The sequence below is a fragment of the Papio anubis genome, chromosome 11 (assembly GCF_008728515.1).
Source record: "Papio anubis isolate 15944 chromosome 11, Panubis1.0, whole genome shotgun sequence".
NCBI lineage: Eukaryota > Metazoa > Chordata > Mammalia > Primates > Cercopithecidae > Papio > Papio anubis.
The window spans coordinates 114,547,869-114,571,700 of record NC_044986.1 but is presented as its reverse complement, the minus strand read 5'-3'; the positions used below and the strand labels follow the sequence as shown (position 1 = coordinate 114,571,700).

Sequence of the window (23,832 nt, the reverse complement as noted above, 5' to 3'; positions counted from 1 at the left end):
GACTTCTTTAAAGCATAATCCTTTTTTCCACCAACAGGAAAACACCAAATAGTTCAAGCCAACCCAAGAGTATAATAACATACACTTTGCCAGGAACAACCCTGCTGAGATCTTGCAGGTCTCTTGCTATCTTTCATTTTTATGACCATGAATTATCAATGAATAACTTCAGGAAGTAGTCATTTTTTTAAAGGCACACTTTTGCATTCTGATGATTATCATATATACAGATTATTTTAAATGCTATATATTCCCACACTGCAAGAACAAAACACACACACACAAAAAAAAAAATTTAAGGATCATTAAGTATGCTTTCTTTCCTCTACAGGAAAAAAATAGAATAAAATAAAATAATATATATTTTATACAATATATAATACATATTACATATATCTAATTATACATAACATATAATTATCTTATATATTATATATAATTATATATCTTATATAAAATAAATACATAAAATATATAAAGTATATATGATATAATATATAATTTATAAAATATATATTATATATATACACACACACACCCCTTGGGAAGCTACAGAATTCTAAAATTATGTATCAGTATTCAATCAAGTTTAAGTGTTAACTCCATAATGCTGTCCATTTAATAACACCAAACTTGAATGCACATGACAGTCTTTTTCCCCCAATCATGAATCTATAATTCATAGATGAAATATACTTTCTCACCAAAGATGCTGAAGCTAACTATTCTAGCAACTGTTTTGAAGAAGTAACTGAAAACATACTCACATATGACAAATGTGAACTTAAGTGCCCCAGAAAAATAAGCTAAGGAATGCCATCTTGCCACAGACTCAATCACAACAAGACAAAACTGGAATATAATAGTGTATTAGAAACTCCACTTCAAGTTCAACAGAGACTTTAAAGTCGACAATAACTGAAACTATTTTCCCAAACATGCTGCTAGTATGCTTCTGTCCCTGACATGAACTAACACCATCACTACCCACTAAGTCCTCCTTTTCTCTCACTTCCCACCCCCAAATCACACTCTACTGGGTCCATGTTGTGTCTCCTGCTTCCATCCTGTCCTCTGCCCCAGTTCAGGTAATCGGAGTTCCTGGATGAAAACAGAAGCTCCCCACTGGGATCCTTGTCTTCACTCCGGCCTCCACACTGCTACCACAACCCTTCACACATGTCCCACAACCCTTCAATGGCTACCCATTTTCTAGAAGTAAAGTTTAAATTTCTTAGCATAGCACACATGAGTAGCCTTTCAGAATGCGGCCCCAATTCACCTTCTAGTTCTGTCTCCTGCTACTTCTGTGATCTGGCCATCCTGAACTATTTGTCATTCCCATACACAATGCATTTTCAGCCTTTGTGACAAATGTTTCCTATTTGTCTCCCTGTGATTTTCTCACCATCATCTGGTAAAATCCTACGCATCCTCTCAAGACCTAGGTCAAATGTCCAACGCCTGGAACCTTTCCCAGTTCTCTCTATGTTCCAAGCATGTTCCAAGGAACAAAACCAACTGTTCCCTTAGCATTCCATGGCATGGATTCAAGACCCAGATGACCTGGGTTCAAATCTGAGTTCTGTCCCATGCTGTTTCATTTGGGGGCAAACTACTTAATCTTTCTGCACCTTAATTGTCTCATCTATAAAATGAGAATATTTTGATTATTGTTACAGCACCTAACATCTGTGTTCTAGTTGGCTTAAATGCCCAAACTGTATTATCAATGTATGAACTCCTTGACTATAGAGACTGGATATGTTCATGTTTTTATCACCTAAAACAGTGGTTGTTATATAAGAAAAGTTAAACATTTAAAAATTAAACAGAATTTACATAAGAAAAAAAAAACTGAACACTATGAAGGAATTAATAACATTCTGTGGTCCAAGGTGGAAGGGTGGGAAGTAGAATGAATATGAACAGACAGACTGAAGCCAGAATGTTATTTCTGATAGCAATGTGATCGCTGTAATACAGAAGTAACCAGAAGTTAATAATATCCCATATGTGGCAGAATAGTAGAAATGGAATTATTCCCTCATGTGGGTAACACTTTTCAAAGTGTTGCCAAAAGGCAGAGCTGCTGATGTTAACAGCCTGTGTGAAACTGATATCAAATAATTCTGTTGGCTTCATACACAAACATCTTACTTCTCTCAATTTGTATTTTGAAATATTTCAAACCTACAGAAAAGTTGAGAGAATAGCATGTCACATACTTATAAATGCTTCATGAGATTCACAGATTATTAACCTTTTGCTAGATTTCATTTATACTGTTCGGGTTTTTAGGGGGAACCGATCATTAGAAAATCATGACATGAATAGTTCATCCCTAAATATTTCAAGTATGTATTGCCTAAGAACGAAAACACATTATCCTACATGATTCCAGTACCATTATACCCAAGAAATTTAAAACTGATTATTACCTCATAAAGCGCCCATACACCAAATTCCCCACTTGTCCCAACACTGTCCTTTACAGCTGTTTTTTTCTGTGGTGTGGGCAACTCGGAATCCAATCATGCATTCTGCATTGCCTTTGCTGGCATGTCCCCAAAGTGCCCTGGCCTCTGTCTTCGATGACACTGACGTTTTGAAGAGTCCAGGCCACACTATCTGGCTTTGTGTGATTGGCTCCTCTGGATTTTAGCAGGATTATCACCCAATTATGTTGTCTTTCCCACCACATCATATCAGATGCACATGATGCCAAGCTGTACCACTTTCAATGATGATGCTACAGTTTCATCATTCAGTAAAGGTATTTGGCCAATTTTTCCATTAATAGAGAAATTCCCTTTTGTAACTAATAAATAATCCATGTGATATACTTTGAGACAGGGTGCATGTCGCGTTCCTTAATAACTCTACCCAATGGTCTCATCATTCATTGATGATCCCTACCTGAATCAATTATGGCTGTGATGGTGGTAAAATGGTGTTTGGGTTTTTTTTTCTATCACTCCTTCTATATTATTAAATGACATTATTAACTTTGGACATTAAAAAGTTTCTTTTCTAGCTCCTCCCCTTTCAATATCACTATAGTCTAAAGAATTATTTGATTTCATGTATTATAATCCATTATCATCATTATTCTTTTTGAATCTCAAACTGTCCCCTGGGAGGTGGGTTAGACTACTTCCCGTCTGAGTGGTAATTTCTCCCCTTCAAATTTGTCCTTTTGATATGCCCTATTTGTCTTTTACCATTTCTTAGTGTTCTGGTACAAAATGATTTTGGCCCACTTTATACTCTCCCTATCCCAACCTGGAATCAGCCATCAGTTCAAGAATCTGTGATTCCCTTTAGTGGAGAGGATGTTCAAAACTAAATTTTGGGCACTGGATGTGCTTCTCACCAATGAAATTTTTAAAATTGTATAGAAGATCCTGACATAAGAAAATTCTACTTCTCTCAGAATGTCAGAGCTAACATGCAGCCAAGGAACATAATGCAAAGGCCATCATCTCCACCTCTACTCCCTCTGCTATCTCTCCATTACCTCTCTTGGCTAAGAACATGCTACACTGCCGTATACTTTTCTTCCCATGAGCTGTTTTCAGGGAAGAGCTAAACTTCTGTTTAAAGTTTATGATATAATACCCTATTGTCTTAAGTTGATGTTGCCTCTAAGTCAGAACTGGCCTCTCCTACTGGGGCAAGGAGGGTGGAAGGATTAAAACTGGGACCAATATCTTCTTTGTTACCTCTCAACCTCCAGTGATCTGAGACTACATTTTCAACCCTGTACAGGACCAGCTGAACAGTAAGTACTCAATAATCATTTGTTGAATCATCTACATAGCTTTGTGTTCTATCTGGTCCCAGGCCCTTCCCACTATTAACATGGCTAATAATTCAGATAGTAAAGGCTAGACACATACACAATTCATGGATGGATATTACATAGCCTTCTCCGTAGAATAAGAAATCTTGGGATTTGCTCAGATTCAAGTCTTCAGATGCTTTAATGGCTCTATTTGAACATTAGTGTGTATTGTGATATAATAAGAACTATATGATCTCTACCCCCAGTTCCCTCTTGGAGGTCGTGGGAACTTCTAATTTATAGCCCCTCACAGGTGATAACCTGAGGCTTTCAACTGACTTCGGATGTGACAGGCAATCTTATGGAAGTGAGCTCTTAACCTGTGAGATCTGCACCTACTCTGGTTAGTGGCAGAATTGAGTTAAATTGTAGAAAATACATTTATGTCCACTTGGCGAAAAACCAACACATATCTTGGTAACCAGAAGTATTCTGTGCTGTGTCAAGTATGAGAGTAGGAAAAACAGTTTGGTTTTTCCCTATCTTACAGTTTGTTTTTCATTTCAGTTAGGACTCGTGAGTGGGGACAAAGTTGATGGGAGTCAGGCATGCCTAGACCTCACCAGCAGAGGTCAGAAGAAGACAGGAAGTACAAAAAGAAATGTGTCTGTTTTTACAGAACACCCTGACATTGGAAAGTCTGTCAGTCATGTATCTTGAGTAAGATTTCATACTACATTATATTAAGACTTTTTTAAGATATAAATAGGTTCCAATATTCTATACACAATGCAAAAGATTGCACTACATGAAGGGATAGCTGAATCTATGAAAATACATAGTTTTACATATCTGTTCCTCCTTATTAAAATCATCAATAAGCTCAATGAAACAATATAATCCATTATTAATACTGTTCTCTACAGAGTAAATATAATGTTTGTTTATGTGCTTAAGTGCCTGTTTGGGGGAAACCAAAGCACTTAGTAAACACCAATACTAATGCTCTTAGGAAGGACTGTAGACTACTCTTCCTATTTTAAACAGAGAACTGCCTTATGTAAAATAATACATTGGCAAAGCTGAAAGGAAAGCTGTGATTACCTGACTATGTACTAGTGTATAAGTCTTCCCCAATGGAAATAAGAGCATGCTTCAAGTGTATGCTCTGTAAAGACTACAGACCAGCAAGACTATCATTTCTAGATTTTATTCCATTTTAAAAATGTAAACTTTTTTTTTATTCATTTCCTGGAAATAGTAGAACTTGGCTACTAGGACTAGGCAGTCACCATAGAACACAAGAACTTAACTCAAACCTGAAGAACTTGGGGGAAATCCTGATAAACTAAGAGGTTTCCAGTCTTAGACTGTTTTGAATGTGGCTAAGTTCTCATTCCACTTTAAAGAAACCGAAATTGTAAAAGGCAGTATGTCATATTAGTGCAGTTTCCGTACAAAAGGCCTTAGGGAAACCCAATCAACAGACTCTGAATCCTGTCCCCACCCCCAAATAAAAGATTGATAAGTGAATATAAAGTTATATCTTATTTTAAAATAAATTACTAAGGTATGCATAGGTCATTTTTTAGTGATTCCTCATTAAACTAAACTTTTTGGAGAAAACAATCAATTAATTATAAGCCTAATTGCATTAAGAGGTCATTTACTGTATAGGCACGTCTCTTAAAAAACTAATAAAAAATTTTGAAAAACAATATTCCTCAAGCTTGCATCCTCCTGTCTGGTATTTCTTCTTTTCTTTACTGCCCCATTTATTGAATCATTTAAATCACTGATCTGAAGACTTTCAAACTTTCTGGACCATGAAATTACAAAAGGGGGAGGGGAGTGTTGGAGAGAGAAGTCAATACTGGATTGCCAGATTTTTATCTTGCCAAATGTGGATATCTTTTGTTAAAGATATCTTCCAACTCTTCCTGATTTCTCAAATAAAAGACACTGTAACACTTGAAGGGACGAACTTTGCCAGTCTTTATGTCAATATATTTAATTTTATAAAGAACTCATTACATTAATTCAGCCCAAAAGAGAGATCATAGTCAGAGGGTGGGAACAAATCCTTATGTTCCTATTCAAGGCGGACTGCCACAAAGTTCACAGGGGCAGCATTACTAAGTTCTCACCATTAGTCATTACTTCCTTCTCAGTCATTCCTCAGCAACAAAGAATCTGCCTTTCCCCTCCACCTGCACTACCACTACATTTCACATATACTGTGGCCCCACCAAGCCACCAGTCATCTCCTACCTGTTGTCATACTGGATCTTCCTGTAGTCACTGGATGTGAGCTTCTCTAAGGCAGAAACTATGTCTTATTTAATCCTAGCATTCTATGCAGAACTAGGCCAGTGCTTGATACACCGTTGCTATTCAATAATGTAGATATTAAAAGAAAGATATTCATTTGCTGAAACCTCTAGGTTATGATACTGAGAGAGAACCAAGCAGTCACAAAAGAATTCAACTGCAGGTCTGCCTGTAGGGTTCTCTATATACGTAAAATGGCAATTTCATCTACATCTTAAGGTTTTGCTACAGTTTTGATTTTCAGAAAAGTTTGATATCAGGAAGATTTTCTAAAATATTTTTCATATTCCAATTCCAATTTCACCTTCATTATCTGAAATTCAGCCCCTTGTCCTCATCAAAAATATATGAACTGATAAAAATCCCAGTCAATACCCCCACTTTCATTCTACAGTTCATTTTTTGGTACAGAAAAAGTGGGGACGAGAAGGGAGATGTCAAGCAACCTTAAAACATTCCATCACTACTTCAAAGGCATGCCTGGGTGTGGAACCAGTTCCTTGCTGTGCATAACAAGGAAAGATTTTAAAATGTTGACAAGTTTACTATGTAACACTTCTCTAAGTACTTAAAATACTAAAATACCCACAGAAAATGATTTTGGTTCTTGTAAGAAATTTACTAAAATCTCATGGAACAGTCATGTTTCAAAGAGCTGCTGGTCTAGAATGGTGCTTTATTTGCCACAGGGTACATGAGAATCACTTGTGAAGCCTTTAAAAATTACCTACCAAGAGGCTCCTCCCCAGAGAGGCTGATTTCATAGACTGAGGGGGGACCTGGGCAGCTGTGCTCTCAAAGCCTCTCAAAACCTAGATTGGGACCTGCCAGTCTAGAATGAAGTCTTTCAAGCATCTATCAGAATCTCCTAAAATCTCCTAAAATTATTTCACCATTATTACTATCTTACAGTGACATAATGAGGTCCAAAATCTAACAATGACTGTACCATTTCCATATAATATGGCACTTAAAATCACAAAGGTGGTCAATTCTATTCTTCTAACAAAGGCAATTCACCAGTAACTGTAAATAAATCAAGAGTGGGACTTACCCGTTCCACAGCTGCATTATGATCTGGGAGTTCCTCCTCACTGCAGAGGAAAAATAGTATTATATGAAATTGTTGAAATCAAAACAAACTTTTAAAAGCTTATACACTTATAGGTACATATGATATATTTGTCATCACAAGAGGTACATAAGTTTCCATTCGCTGAATTCAATATGAAACGATAGCTACTCTAGAACCACAAGGCACCCCCATCTTCAAAATCCAGCCCTGAACTGTCAAATACAGTAGCCACAAGACACATTTATTAATAAAAAAAATCTATTTAACATTAAAATTTAATTCACTTTAACACTGAGTTAGTCTCACTAGGCACAGTTCAAGTGCATGAATGTCACGTAGCTAAAAGCCACCATATTGAATGGTACAAATATAGACCATTTCCATCACTGCAGAAAGGTCCACTGGACAGCAATGCTCCAGATTAGGAGTGAGCAAACTTATTCTAGCAGGATAAATATTTAAACAGTAAGTATTTGAGGCTTTCTGGGCCATACCATCTTTTTCACAACTATTCAGCTCTGATGTCATAGTACAAAAGCAATCACAGACACTACGTAAATCAAGTGTGGCTCTGTTCCCACAAAACTTTTACAAAAATAGGTGGTGAGCTGGATCTGGTCCACAGGCCACAGCTTGCCACCCTCTGCTTTAGACCACCACCTCCACTCTTGGTTCAAACTACGGTCTATAATCAATGATTGTTTAAAAAAATAGCATAAGGAACAAACTGCCTCCAACAGACTTGTGAATTTAAAGAAAAAACCTTATTCAGTACAATAAAGAATGCTTGGCTGGGTGTGGTGGCTCACACCTGTAATCCCAACACTTTGGGAGGCTGAGGCAGGCAGATCACCTGAAGTCAGAAGTTCAAGACCAACCTGCCCAACATGGTGAAACCCCATCCCTGCTAAAAATACAAAAATTAAACAGGCATGGTGGCAGGTACCTGTAATCCCAGCTACCTGGGAGGCTGAGACAGGAGAATCGCTTGAACCCAGAAAGTGGAAGTTGCAGTGAGCTGAGACCGCACACACTGCACTCCAGCCTGGGCAAGAAGAGCAAAATTCCATCTCCAAAAAAAAAAAAAAGGAAGAAAAATGCTTCACTGTCAAAATTTCAAGAGATTATTTTTTAAATATACACTAAAAGATCAAATTCATTTCTGATATATTCTCTAATATAGAATATTCTGAGATTCTTGTATTAACTGTCAGTAATATAAAAACCACATGCTATTCATAAACAAAGTTATGCACTTTGAGTAGCCTTCTCAGTAGTACTGTTTTGGCAACACTATGTTTATATTCTTGCCTTAGTTTCTCGTGAGATCAAATAATATACTACCTTGAAGAGCATAATAGAGTAGTATTCACCAGTTCGGTATTTTCAAAGGCATTCTTTTTCTACTATGAGGAGTCCTTAGGTGAACGATTACAACTGCCACAAAACTAACAAAAAAGAGTAACAGCCAAAAGAGATCTTAGAGAGTCCAAATCTTTCATTTCACAGATAATAAAACTAGTATTTTCACTTAGTCACTCAGCCTAACAGAAAGATGTTTAGCACTAATTCAGGGGGTTCAACTTCAGACAGACAAGATCTTAGACCATGCAGCAGTATATGAAGAAAAGGGATGGAGGCTGAGAAAACAATTCTCAAGAAGAAACAAAACTGATTAAAAATAAAAGAGTCTTCAGACCTCACAGATGGATGACAGAGCAAGTATGTGGTCCAGCTTTCCTATACAGATGTTCTGGCATGGTTTCTCCATGTCTAAAACTTCGTGGAGAATCTGCTGTGTGCATACCAATCTCCACAGAGCTCTTCCCCCTCAAGTCTCTGTGCCAGCATAGGCTTAAATTTCACACCCTTCTGAGGATGACGCTGCTGCTGCTTACCAAGAGCTCCCTGTAATGTCCAGAACACGCACGTTGGCATGCGGGAGGAGCTCAGTAAATGGTGCTGAATGAAGGTATAACAGGAGGATGAACATATACCTGCAGGCATGGATGCATCCTTACCATGCCTCCTAAATATCCTTCAAGTGGAAGAGAAAAAAGAAGGACCACAATCTGGACGAATGCAGAGAATTCCTTTAGGTCAGCAAACTATGGTGCATAGGCCAAATCTGGCCCACTGTGTGTTTTTGTAAAGTTTTAATGGAACACTGTCACACTCTGCCATGAATGTATTGTCTCTGGTTGTTTTCATGCTGCAACAGCAGAGTTGAGCAATTGTGACAAAGACCGTATGACCTACAAAGCCAAAGATTCTTCATATCTGGCTCTTTACAAAAAATGTTTGACAAACCCTGCCTTAGAGAACAAGAGCTTAAGGGCACCTAAAGGGTGCTTTAAGAAAACACCAAGCTGATAGCAAGTACCTATATCTCACAGAAATATAGGAAGGGAAAACCATAAGACAGTCATCTCTGGAAAGAGAGAGATCTTAACTAGATACATTGTTTATCTACTCCTAAACTTTGAAAGTATTACTAATTAGAGTTTATGTGCCTATAACCTCTCAACAGCTAGGTGGAGTATTCATGTTAACTATAAGATGAACTTTCATTGGGAAACATAAAAGTTAACTTGTTAAAATTAATAAGTTGACTATATTGACTAAATTTTATTTTTGTTTTTAAAGTAAATTTTATCTAAGTTTAAATTTAACCCAGTCAAAATTTACAGGATTGGTAGAAAGAGTTCTCAAGTCTTTGTAATCAAAATTATATATATATATATATATAATTATATATATATATATAAAATTTTCACCATGTTGGCCAGGCTGGTCTCGAACTCCTGATCTCATGATCTGCCTGCCTTAGCCTCCCAAAGTGCTGGCATTACAGGCGTGAGCCAGCGTGCCTGGCCAATGATATTCTTTAAAAACAAACACATCTTTATTCTGCATATCATATACAGTCATTTTATACAGTCATAGTAAACTACATTTATATTTTATAAATATACACATTTTGATAAGTAGCTGAAAATCTGAAGTTTGGTATTAATTTTATCTTCTTTATTTCTGGTATGACTTCCTTCTAATTCTTCTATTAATAATTTGTGATCTAAATACATTATCTTTCATTATCCAAATACCAAACATTCTTTGTTAAGTAGACTAGCAGTGACTATTTTTGATTAAAATGTTAAAGTTCTCCAACTTCTTCCTTACACAAGCTCTGTTTCTCCATTCTCCAGCTTTACCTCCATCATGGCACACACTGGGGAGAACACCTCACTGCTGAGCACTAAACAAACAGGTTGCTCATCTAGCAGAGCTCAGTTGGTTTGGCAACAGCTTTTATATTTATTGTGTAATCTATTCCAAAACCAAGTTGTTCTATATTTGTTAATTACTGTCACTCCATATATAATAACACGTAATTTAAGCTTCTAAAACTGTAATCAGATATAAACTCAGGCAACAAAGGTTACAAAGTTATTTTTGCCATTTTATTGTATTAACATTGACACTTAAAACCCAATTTCATTGCAGAATGAATCAAAAAGTCCAAAGAACTAAGACAGTAGAAAAAAAATGCTCTTTTGATCAAGGTGTGACAGGGAATAAGATCTAAATGCTTATACCAAGTGATTTTATTCAATAGTGCATAAAACTCCAGTCGGTGGTGACAAGCAATAAAAACCACTAGTAACAATGTCTGGAGAAAATGTTTTACTTAAACTACTCATTGTACTAAAAATCACTGATTTTGGTGAAATGTATTAAGGTTTGATATTACCCTAATACCCATTTCTATGCTTCATTATGTTCATTTGTGTTGCCTGTTTGAGGACCGCATCATGGAGTAAATAAAATTAGTGTGATAGTATGAGAACGAGTACCAATCTACTTTATTTTTAAAAAAGCAGTGAGCTTAGCTATCTTAGTACATATCTCAATAGCAGTGTTCATTTCAAACAGTATCCTTCTCTTTGGGTCCTCGTTTTCCTCCTTTAACTTTCTTTCTAGGCATTTCAAAGCACTTGTTCTGTATTTCTCTTATTTAAAATACAAGAAAGCAGCAACAGGCAGCATACTGTAGCAGTTCAGAATGCAGGCTCTGCAGGAAGACTGCCAAAGTCCACACCCTAGAGCTGACGCTCACTGTCAATACAACGTGGGCAAGTTACTTGAACTCTGTGCTTCAGTTTCATCACCTAAAAAGAGGAAGACAAAAACAGTACCTACCCCAAAGAGCTTTTCAGGGGAATAACTGAATTATTCCACGTAAAGAGCATAGAACAGTGCTCAGCACACGGTAAGTGTACAATAAATATTAGCACTTTTTCCCCACTAGACCCAAATGGACCTTAGCACAGACAGTGAAAAAACAAATAAAAAAGAATTGACTGCAATATTCAGATTGCCAAATACAGACTAGGCTCCTGGGTCAGAACCACTTATTTCACAGTTGTAATAGTTCAAATACGGTTTTATACCCAGAAATGCTTCTCAATAGACAAGAGTCAGAGAGACCAGATGCTTTCAATCACAAGTGTGGACAAATCACTGGATCCACATTTGCAGGCACATTTCATGAAATTTAGCTGGCACCTATATTCATTATTTTACAATTTCATTTTTGCATGCCTTTCAGATTTGTGAATGCAGTTTTTTCTTAAAATTCATTTTAACTTGATGGTATGTTTTCAATTCCCCCAAATTAATGGACTGTGTATGTGTGATCACATGGGTGTATTTAAACGTTAATAATGTACTTGTGCACTTAGAATTTTACATTGGAATCCAGAATGCTAAAAAGCCAAATACAGCATTTGCCAGTTAAAAAAAAAAAAAAAAAAAAAAACTACCTCTTGTTTCTAGGGCCCAGCTCATGTTGTTTTAAGCAATTAAGAAAAGAAAATTTAGGTAATTAATAGATCCTTTTTGGAATGCACAGGTTTCCATATGTATTTTAAACCATACTAGACCATCTTATGATTTAAAAAATAAAAATAAAAAATCTAGTACAGTTGTTCATTCCCACCAAAATCACTTGGGAAGGTCAAAATCAGCTGAGGTGTCTCCTATCTTTAGAATCAAAATCTAGGAAACCCTGGAAATCTATTTAAACAATTTCTCAGCTGATTCTAATGTGCAGGCAAGTCTGGGACCCACTGGTGTTACCAGTCTTAATGCTTAAATTGTCTTCATACCCCCGATCTGCACACTACACACAAATATGCAATCATTTCTTGTCACATTTGTAGCCAAGTTTGATTTTTTAAAGAAGTAGGGGTGGAGGTTTAATTTAAGAACAGTATTTCCATCATAGTTAAATATTGCTGTTAGTCTAGTGAAGTTCAAAGCCTTCTGATTATAGAGGTGGGAGGACTGCTTGAGGCCAGGAGTTTGAGAAACAGGGCAAGACCTGTCTCTGCAAAAACAAAACAAAGTTTTCTGATTATAACTACTCAGAAGAACATTTCAGATAGCTAATGTCATTAGGTATAATAACACTTAATATTTGTCCAGAACTTTATAAAGTATTCTTATATTTTACTTTTTCAAAGCCTCAAATACACCTGAAGATACATAAAAAAAGGTATGTAAACTAATTCCTGCTTTAAAAATGAAGCACAAAATGTCTACATGACCAGAAAACAGCAAAGCCACAAGAAGAGCACACATTCTCCAGCTCCGGGAACTGTTTCTGTTTGTTGGCTGGTTGGTTTTACTGTCAGAAAAACATAATACAACAAAATAAATTCTAGACTCAAAGAAAAAAAAAAGGAGAAAATAAGATCAGAGGACTGTACATTACTGTGAACTATACAAAAAATGAATGTTTTTCCTTCAAATTTTAATCATGCAGTATAAAATAAGCAGCCCTGGCTTTTTTTTTCCTATTGATAATAAATGAAATTGGAAAAGAGCACAGTTGAATGAAAATTTAGTTAATCCTTAAATTGTATGGAACCAAAGTATAAAGATGACTAGAAGTCTCTAGCCTGTAGGAATCTGATTAAACAATACCAGAACCAGAACAGACAGATTCATATCATGTGCAGGATGTTTTTAAGGATCCACATTATTTTAACTGCTTTCCTTCATGTGATCTAGGCCTCTCTCAATTCTTTATACAACATATTCAGGATGAATGGAATTAATTTTGAGAAGCAATATTATGAATACATTTATAACTATAAGGAAGATGAATGGCATTTCTTTACAAGGCTAATTTTTAGGCTGCATAACACTAAAGTTCGAATTGCTATTTATTTTTAAAATGCACTGGTACAGAATGAAATGTTTTGTAATTATTTTTAAATACAAATTTTCCATTTGCATTTAACTCTGTTGAATTATTAATATCATCTACTGCACTTAATGTTCTTACTAAATTGCAAAAAATATTAAAAATTATATTCTTAAACATAGTTAAATTTTAATCACAGAGTTGTTAAAAAACCCAGGAATTTAGTACCAAAAAGCATATTGTAAGACTATTCCTTATTCACAGCAATTATATTAAAAATAAAGAAAATCAGTATAATAGGTGACCACAGAAACATTATAATCAAAAAAGCAAGCTTTCAATCTATGCGACTTACTGTAAAAAGCCAAATCTATCTGTGACTTTGTAAACAAGGTAATCAGCATCTTCCCAAGGTTCAATCTCTGCACCTTCTCGTCCCTAAAATAAGGCACAAAAATAAGTGTTAATCAGTTTACAAAACTGTATAATTTTTTTAAATAAGGACGAAGAAATAAGAGCTATTTTTAACGTATTATTAAAAATAAGAGCTGGAAGTGAGGCATTACGAGCCTTAACTTTTTCCCCCCTTTAACCCCAACTATTTTTGACAAGATAAACACTATTTCCTAGTTATGACACTGGAAGGTGCTGTGTGTCAGCAGCAGCTGACGCGGAGCTGAGCCAGGATCAGGCCAGGGTTCCTTGGGGAAGCTGATGAGGAAAGAAGAGCGATGGGGATGAGAAGCTACTCAAGAAACTGCCGAACCTTACGGTTCTAGACCAAACATGTCTCAGAAAAAAGAGATTTTTTGAGGGGGGCCTTTTTATGCAAACTCCTCAGAGAAGCAGGCAGAGAAGCTCCTCGTCTATTTCTTTACTTCACGGTCAAAAATGACCTTCCAGCTGTCAGATCTGCTGGACGCTCTTCAAGCCTCATCTAATGGATCTCTGAAGCGTCCTTGTCAGGGTCGCTCACTCCCTCTTCCCAACTCCTGTGACGTCGTACTCTCACAGTCTCCTCGTGCCCCGCCAACTCTTCTAATGGCTTTTTCATGGGTAACTCGTCATTGATGGTGTGCTCAGAGTTTGGTCCACAGTCCGCTGCTCTTCTTAATCTAGGTATCATTTACTCTTAGACTATTAACTAACACTGATCAGTGAAGAAACCCCAAATATAACTATCTATACCACTCCCTCAAATTTCAGACTCAAACTCCCAACTGTCTTGTGGACACCTCCATCTGTCTGCTTGTGTTTTCTCCTCTCAGTACACTGTGAGCATCCCGTAGGCAAGGCAAGGAGTGCTGCCACTCACTTCTATGAATCTCCAAGGCCCAGCACGATGCTGCCTGGGTTAACTGTGTGGGGAAAAAAATGCATACAAGCATTTGAATGAGAGTGACACTGGTTCTAAATGAGTGAAGCAGTTAAATAAGTTAACTAAGTTTTTCATGGACTACAATAAAACCTCATCACAATGAAGGAAACTGTTTCATGTTCCAAAAATGAACTCTGGGAACATAACTGCTGAGCACCACCTGTATGCCTCATGGAAGCAGGGCACAGTGCAGGTGGCTTGCTATGATTTAATCTCCTGTTATCCTCACAAATAATCAAAAGGAACAGATATATAATTACAAGCAAGTGATACAAATGCAAAACATGACATTTATAAATCACTGCTAGGACTCATTATAAACCTCAGGAGGTAAGGTATAAGGAGGTATGTCAATTGTCAATAACTGTGATTTTCTATAATATCAAAAAACAGATTCCATACCAACATAAGGATAAAATGCTAAAGGAAATTATACATACTTGTATAAATTCAAAATCTAAGATCCATGGTAAATTTATAATAGATGTAAATTATGAACGCAATGGATATGTAATTCCATATACTTAACTTAGTCAAGTATTTATTGAGTGCCTAGTGTAAATCAGGTAATGTCCTAGGCATTTAGGATACAAAAGTAAATCAAACAAAAGAAATTCCTGCCTAGAATGTAGAGTCTCGGCAGGTGTACAAAGTGTTGGGGTTCAGGGGCATTAAATGGGAGGTGGGAGGTCAGAGATCTCAGTAAGACAGTAGCACGTGGGTGAAGATCTGAAAGATGCGAGGCAATGAGGCATGAGGGTATCTGGGACACAAGTGTCAGAGGCAGAGGCAACAGCCAGTGCAAAGGCCCTGAGGCAGGAGGAGCAAGCCTGGTGTGCTGGAGGAACAGCAACAGACTGAAGTGGAGAAAAGGTGGAAGAAAGGAGATGAAGTCAGAGAAGAAAGATGACTTCTATGTCCCCATGAAGTAAACAAACTGCTTCTGTAATTTAAGCTCTCCAAAAAGCAAATCCATTTCTATTTATATGGTTTTTCTAATAAAACTCACTCAAAGTGTAAATATGGATACTTACTCTGTCATATTTAGCAACTATTTCAGCTCGCTCCTGGGCAAGTTTGAGTGCTACATCCTGGTCTGAATCTGCGAAGAAGATATCAAATTTAGATGAACTATTATTGAAAGAATCATAAAGCTAATTAATTATGAAACTAAGACATAATAAAAATAAAAAATGAATACTGCCTAAAATGACAAATCAACAAAATCAAATAAAAGGATGAGTTAAGTATTTGTAACTACAACTTTGTAATAGCAATACATGTAATATTCAATAAAAAAGCAAGTTTATTAAGGCATAAACTTAGGACACGATAAATCTTATCCTTCATGAATCAATACTGGATCTATAATTTCATAGAAATTGATGTTAAGTAGAAACTGAAACTGAAAGTTCTAAGTTTTCAGATGAAGCCCACTTGGGTAGAAGAGACGAACATTCAAAAAGGCTTTTAAAAAGTAAAGAAACTTGGATCTCCACAAAATAAACTAGCACAAGATACAATATTTATTTTACATGATACAAATATGTCTTTGTTTGGCCTTTTAGTTCTCTTTATCAACAGCCTCAACTGCTATAACAATCTCCTAACCGGTCTCTAGGACTCTGGTTTTATCATACATATGTGTGTGTACACACACACAGACTCACACACACCCCCTTCATCCTTATTAACACTAGGAGACTTTCAAAAACATAAATCTGACAACAAAAGTCTAGATCATAACATGAAATAGTATGAATATATACCATAAGCTTTTTAAAAAGATCAATAACAGACTATATAAAAGGCATCTCTTACCAAAAAAAACAAAGCATTCTAAGAGAAAATTAGGCAAAGGTTATGAGCAAGAAATTCCCAAAAGTAGCAACAGCAGTAACAACTGTAGCAACTATATTGCATTCTTATTAAGTGCCTGGTAGACAGTAAGATGCCGCCAGGCGGCAAATACCGTGCTAAGCACTTTACCCTGCCTTATCACATGACACTCTAAGGTAGGCATCATTATGAATCCTACACCAGTGATAAAAAAGAGGCTTAGAGATTTTAAGCAACTTGTCTGCAGGCATAAAGCTAGTGAACAGCAAAGACAGTTTTCAAATCCAGACAGTCTTGACTCCACAGCCCACAATTTTAATTACTACTTTATAAATATGATTACTAAAGACATGAAAAAGGACTTCCAGTTACAGATGGCAGATGGAACGCATGCTTTTACCTCCATTTCTCCTAAAACCCCACTAAAATGGCAACTATAGGGATTCTTGAAATCCCCTCCTCAAAGCAAATGGTGGTTCCTAAGGAGAGGTGGGGTTAAAACCAAGGGAGCTGAGTAAAGGAAGTCAAATCCCTGAAAGTTGAAGGGACATGCATGTGTTTAGCAGAGCTGGGTGCAGGGTGGAAAACCAAATCCTCATTCTCCAAAGCAGGAAACCAACAGAAATGCCAAAAACAGAAGATGCACAAAGCAGCAATACTGGCATGTTACCTAGTGCAATGGAGGCACACAGGAAAAGAATCAGCCAGGGCAGTGGAGAGTGCTTACTTCTATGGAGCAGGCAGTGAAAAATACAGGAGTCTGCTGTTTTCAAAATAAGTCTTACAGATTGCTGAATCTTTAAGCCAAATACAGATCTGATAAAAATAAAATCTAAAATGAAATCAAGACATAGAAAAAAAATCAACCTCATTAATAACTAAAGAAATACAAGTTTCAAAATATCACTTTGCACCTATTCAGACTAACCAAAAAATGCACTGATAATACTCAATGTTGACAACAATGTGAGGACATTGCAGTTCCTTAAAATGAAGATAAACATATAAATATATAAAATCTTTCTGGAAAGTAATTTGATAAGTATAAAAAAATCTGAAAACAGACATATCCTTAGCCAGCACTACCGCCTCTATAGATTTATGCCAATGAGATCATCAAACAAGCACAGGGTTGTTTATAATAGCAAAAATAGCAGAGTGGGAAGTTGTAAATTTGTAAAAGCTTATTTGAAAAAAAAAATGTTTATGTCACTGCTTTTCCCAGTTAAACTACAAAATGTGAACATGCTTTCCTTTGGGGGATATGTGAATAACTAAACAGAGTGATTCAGTAAAATAAAAATACAGATGAGTTATTCAGATTTTCATCGTGAATTAATGCAAACAGAAGTCTGAGATAATCAACTCAATTACATACACATTCACTATCCTATTTTAGACTTACAAGCCTTTGTCAATTCCTTTTTCTCTCTTCTGTTGCCCAGTTTTAAAACATGATACTCACACATCTACCAAAGCATAGGCAAAGCAAATTAACAGAAATTAAAATCAAGCTGGGTGTGGTGGCTCACACCTGTAATCCCATGGCAGGGAGAACACTTGAGGCCCGGAGTTTGAGACCAGCCCGGCCTACATGGCGAAACCTCGTCTCTACTAAAAATGCAAAAATCAGCTGGGCATAGTGGTGCCTGCTTGTGGTCCCAGCTAGTTGGGAGGCTGAAGCAGGAGAATCGCCTGAACCCAGGAGGCAGAGGTTGCAGTGAGCTGGGATTGTGCCACTGCACTCCAGCCTGGGTGACAGAATGAGACCCTGTCTCAAAAAAAAAAAAAAAAAAAATTAAATTCAAATTAAGAGAATCTGACTACTTATGAAACTCCATTTCTATTATCAGAACTGCAAAGCATCTTTGGTAATTAGGCCAAATTCAATAGATGAATGCTTTACTGAAATGTCTTTTATACCAGTCTCTTATTCCTGCTACCAGTCCTAGGCGTCACAAGTATATTTCCAACATAACAATGAAAAGTTTAAAAGTGTAAAGGCAAGGGCTGGGGTTGGGAAGTAAAGACGCAACGTATCCCAAGAAAATGTCATTGTGGCAAACTATAAAATATAAGGCTTTACATAGATCACTGTCAGTCTATAGAGACTTCCAGAAATACTGGACTTCTCATTGGAATTGGATGAAATTGTATCCTGATTTTTTGGGAGAAGTATGATGTGCTTTAAAGTGATCAGAACAGTTAACTCTAAATCAAATAAATAAATTCTCAATCTTTAAACTCCCTTAGAAATTTCTTATCCCTGAGTTTCCCCACGGGGAGAAAATTTTATAATATTAATGTATGTATTCTAAAAGGAGAGTGAATTTAAAGCCAAACGCAGTTTAGATAATATAGCCAAATCTGTTTCTTTGAGGAAACTAAATGAAAATGTTAATCTTAGCCAATATTCAGTTTAGAGACATTATTTTAAAATCTGCATTGCAAAGCACACGGTAATAAGCAGTATTCTTAGGTAGGGTTTGCTATAATTATGGCTCATATTATCTGGTCTGAAGTTTATTAAGAATTACACTAGAATACTTCCTTTGGTTTCATTCTGATTACTTATTTAGAAATTCTGTTGAAAGAGCCAACAGTGTGCCCCAAAACAGTGACTGCAAACGATTATCAACAGCTGTCTTGTGTCTGTGTGCAAATGTGAACAAAGTTCCGGGCACCTATAAACAACGGCAGCTGTGTTGGTTGGTACTTACGTCACATTATCAAATAAAAATTTAATCAAGACATTATCCCAACAATTCACACCCCATGTTTACGCTCTCCTTGCATGATAAATCCATAAATAAAAGTTTACTTGGAAAAATGTGGTTTGAAATACAATACCACTTGTTGCCAAAATATTACAGTAATTAAAGAGTTAACGAGTGTTAAAATAATTGTAGCTGAAGAAAAAGTTCCTATTATTAAAAATAAAACCATGTGCAGAAATACGTAGATCAACTACTTTATTTTTTTCTTTTTGAGACGGGGTCTCACTCTGTTGCCCAGGCTGGAATACAATTGTATGATCTCAGCTCAATGCAACCTCCACCTCCCGGGTTCAAGCGATTCTCCTGCCTCAGCCTCTCAAGCAGCTGGAACTACAGGCGTCAGCCACCCACCTAGCTAATTTTTGTATTTTTAGTAGAGATGGGGTTTCACCATGTTGGCCAGGCTGGTCTCAAGCTCTTGACCTCAGGTGATCCACCCACCTCAGCCTCCCAAAGTGCTGAGATTACTGGAGTGAGCCACCGCACCCGGCTTAGATTAATGGCTTTAAATATCAGTCCTCTCATTTCACCAGGATGTTTGTTTAAAAAAAAAAAAAACTACATTATCCAAGCCAAAATAAATCAAATTATTTTTATGATTTTTATATCTAACGTAACAAAGTTTCAAAGTAAAAGAGGCATATTTTAGGCAATAAGGATCAGAAGATACTTGGATACTCAAATGTGCAGGAAATACTCAAGTATACAGGAAAATATCTCAGCACAATTTATGGGAGAAAATAACCACATTTTTTAAGAAGCATTTAAAAAATTTACAACTATACAATTCTAAGATGACCTCTTTTTCCATTTAATCTGCCAACAACTTTTAAGAATCCAGTATCCTCCTGAATTATATGCTTTAAAAGCAGGCATTGTATCTTAATGTCACTAAATTAACACCAAGTTGCAATGAAAAAATTCATACAAAGTTACTAAAGTTCATTTCCAATAAAACAAAATTTACAGCAGACCATTTTTCCTAGAGTACATTCTGACAGATGAATGTTAAAAATATAAACAACATCAATTTTTAAAGTACTTTACCCTTTGTGAGATAATCAGTCTGGCCCTGGGAGTTAACAACAGCTTCAGTCCTCATAGAGTAACTTATCTATTCCAAGATTTCATTATTATTTTATAGTTCTCGAACACACCAAGAGTGCTGCTAGGTGGTACCTCACACATTCTGCAACTAACTAAAACAAAGAAAGGCAGAGGCAGCTCTACTTTAAACTATCTGTGAAACAAGAACAAGAAGGAAAAGTTTGAGATGCATTCTGTCTTCTTCTAAGGGAGAAAAAAAACCTGCTGTGGTTACACAGACTATATATTTTCAAACAAAGCTGATCATTGTTGAGGGTGAAAACACGCCTTTCAGGCTACATCCCAACTATGAGGCACACCAGCCTACACCAGCATTCCATCTGATAACAAACAGTGGCTTGAAACAAGCAGCTTCATAATGTGCCTTCATCTTGTGTCTCAATATTAGCCACTTTCTTATTTCTTATTAAAAATAAAATCTGTCATAGAGCAACAAAAAAAATTTTATTTAAAACATTAAACTAAAGCTAACCAGAAATGCTCCTCTCCTCAAATACATTTTATATCTTAATGTAATTTTTAATAATAATTCTTAATATGAAAATTGTAGCCTCTCTTTCAGCCCCTACTTCAGACAGGAAGGAAAATACATGCTAAAGTAGTGGTTTTGGACATTTTTAACAAACCACACACACATACAAGTAAAACAAATGTCTCATGAAACAATACATACTACAAGTACTGGAAGACGGCACTATGAATTTTTCCATTCTGTTTTATTTATTCCTTCCTTCTTCCTTTCATTGTTTCTCCCCTTCTCTTAAATGGGTAGGAACCTACAATTTGGAAACCATTTTGCAAAAGTAACATCCCCATTAGAGGCATGCCTATGAACATTAATTACACTTAACTGGACACTAATAAATTAAGTTTATGCTCAGCTTAAGCCAGGTGTAACATTCAACTAAAGCAAAAGATCTCAGAAGTTTAGAGGGGGAAAATGTCTCAAGCCATATACCAAGGAATAAGAATTAGACTGGTGTCAAACTTCTAATCAGTTAGAAGATAATGAAACACTATTTCCAAAGTTATGAGCAAAAAATTATGTACTGGGAATTCTATGCCAACCATGAGGAAAAATAAAAAGATTTTTAGATATTACAAGGTATGGTAGCTGAAGACTGACCTTCTGCCCCGCCAAGGATGTCCACATCCTAACCCCTGGAATCCTGTAAATGTTGCTTCAGATTGCAAAAGTGATTACAGATGTGATTCAGCTAAGGATCTTGAGTTCAGGAGATTGCCCTGGATCATGCAAGTGGGCCCAGTGTGGTCACAAGAATCCTTCTGAACAGGCAGCAAGAAGGTTAAAGGAGGGAGCAGGCCGAGTGATGGTGGAAGCAAGACGTCACCAGCTAAGGAAAGCAGGCAGCCTTCAGAAGCAAGAAAAGGCAAGGAAATGGATTTTCCCCTAGCGGCTCCAGAAGGAACCAGCCCTGCTGACTTTGGCCCAGAGAAACTTGATTTCAGACTTCTGACCTCCAGAACCCATTAAACGATACATCTGTGTTGTTTAAGCCACCAAGTTTGTGGTAAGCTGTTACAGCAGCAGGAAAACACAAGGATTCAAAGTTTATTGCCCATGAAATGTCTCTTTGAAAAAGAATTTGAGAGTTTCTATAGAAAAACAAAACAGCAACAGGAAGAACTAATAAAGACGCTCCTTGACCAAACTTTGGGCAGGCTCCTTTGAGCCCTCTTCTTGACTAAGCCTCTACCTCAGCCTTGTCCTGTCTTCAGCCTGCCTCGCCCAGTTGTAGCAAGAATCCTGCTAAGTCAGTTTAGCAAGAATCCCCCCACCCTTCATATCTGATTAGCCTAGATATCTGAACAGATACGAAGGGTGGGGGGATTCTTGATATCTGGTCACTCTGGCTGGTCTTGATATTCTCACCCTTGATATCTGGTCACTCTGGCCGGTCTTCAGCAAGAATCCCGTTATGTCGGTTTAGCCAGAATCCCCCTACACTTGACGTCTCTCCTCTTAGTGATTTTCCATCACTTACCTTCTTGCTCTGCCCATTGGCTATCCATCTCCACTTGTCTTTGGTGCGTGCAGAGTTGAGTCTGATCTCTCCACTATTTTAACAGTCCTGATACCGACTGCAATGGTCCTGAATAAAGTCCACTTTCTCTTTTCAGCAAGAGTCAGAATAATTGTTTTAAACAAAATAAGAAAGAGAGGCAAAAACAGGATCTGTAACATTGCCGCAGGCCAAAATTAGACATTTCCAAATGCCAACTGTGTAGCTGCATAGAGAGCAACCTGTCTACATTAGAACAGGAAACATAAGGTGTCTTAGAAGAAAGTGGATTCCAGGCAACACATAGATCATGGGTATAGTAGTGATACAGTAAAAGCTTACATATAAAGACATCAAACAGAGTGTAAGGGGGCTATTAGAAATCTGAAGACAAGCAATTAACGGAGTGAGAAAAGTCAATGTGATATGACATAAAATATACAAAGGGACACGGCTGTGACCTTGATGGTATATGAGAAAAGTGAATTCATTTGACCTTGACATCTTCAACATTAGGATTATGTTTCCTTCCCTACATACCTCATCATAATACTTGAAATTGAAGTAAATGATATTGACATTATTATGATTATGTAAGAATTGTATTGGCTATTAATGTTCACAATAAAATATAGACAATGTCTAAAACTGAACCCTGATCTGCACACACACTCCCCACTCCAAACCTAAGCCCCCACTTTCTAGAAGCCATCACTGTTAGCTGCCAAAAATATTCTCCACACTATTCAAGAATTTGCATGTATTCATGAACACCCACAAATATTAAATCTTCCATTTTATTCAAAAACTAGGATCACTCTAAAATATATACCTCTTTTTCACTTAACAGTACATCTTGTACTGTTAACACCTATACATCTATCCGGCAGTGCCCCTAGAGGTTAACAACCATTTCTGCAGGAAGAGGCAGAGGCAATGGGCCCTGTTCGTGGCATCTGCAGATTTCCATGCGGCAAATACTCATGCTATGGTGGCCAGTTTCCAAGCTGCCAAAGTGATGTCACTGAATGCAGTTTCTCCAGTACCCCAGTGGATCTACCCCAACCTTTTCCACAGCTTTACAGCATCCTAAAGTATTAGTATAATTTATTCAACGAGCCCTTCTCTGTGGGAATGAACTAAGAGAAACTTAGAGAATGGATCAATCTGCAATGGAAGTTAAAGACGAAGCACCATGCAATAAAGGGCTTAATAGGCAATGATGACCAAAGGTAAAGCTGAAAAAATGAGGAAGCAAAAACTACCAGTAAGCAGAGAAAAGCAGCTGGTACAGAGAAGG

General features: G+C 36.8%; 1 protein-coding gene across 3 annotated transcripts in view; it reads right to left on the bottom strand.

Moving 5' to 3' along the window:
* The window catches only part of USP6NL (USP6 N-terminal like), a 154,860-nt gene that overhangs the window by 55,484 nt on the left and 75,544 nt on the right, over positions 1 to 23,832 (bottom strand). For 2 of the 3 annotated variants that reach the window (XM_009213967.4, XM_009213968.3), the window contains exons 3-5: positions 15,820 to 15,887; positions 13,763 to 13,845; positions 7,173 to 7,212 (exon numbers count right to left, since the gene is read on the bottom strand). In XM_009213967.4, coding sequence (XP_009212231.1) covers positions 7,173 to 7,212; positions 13,763 to 13,845; positions 15,820 to 15,887 — 191 coding nt within the window. Of the gene's footprint in view, positions 1 to 7,172; positions 7,213 to 13,762; positions 13,846 to 15,819; positions 15,888 to 20,448; positions 21,955 to 23,832 lie in introns of those variants that run through there. The other variant, XM_003903380.5, reaches the window with a different exon arrangement.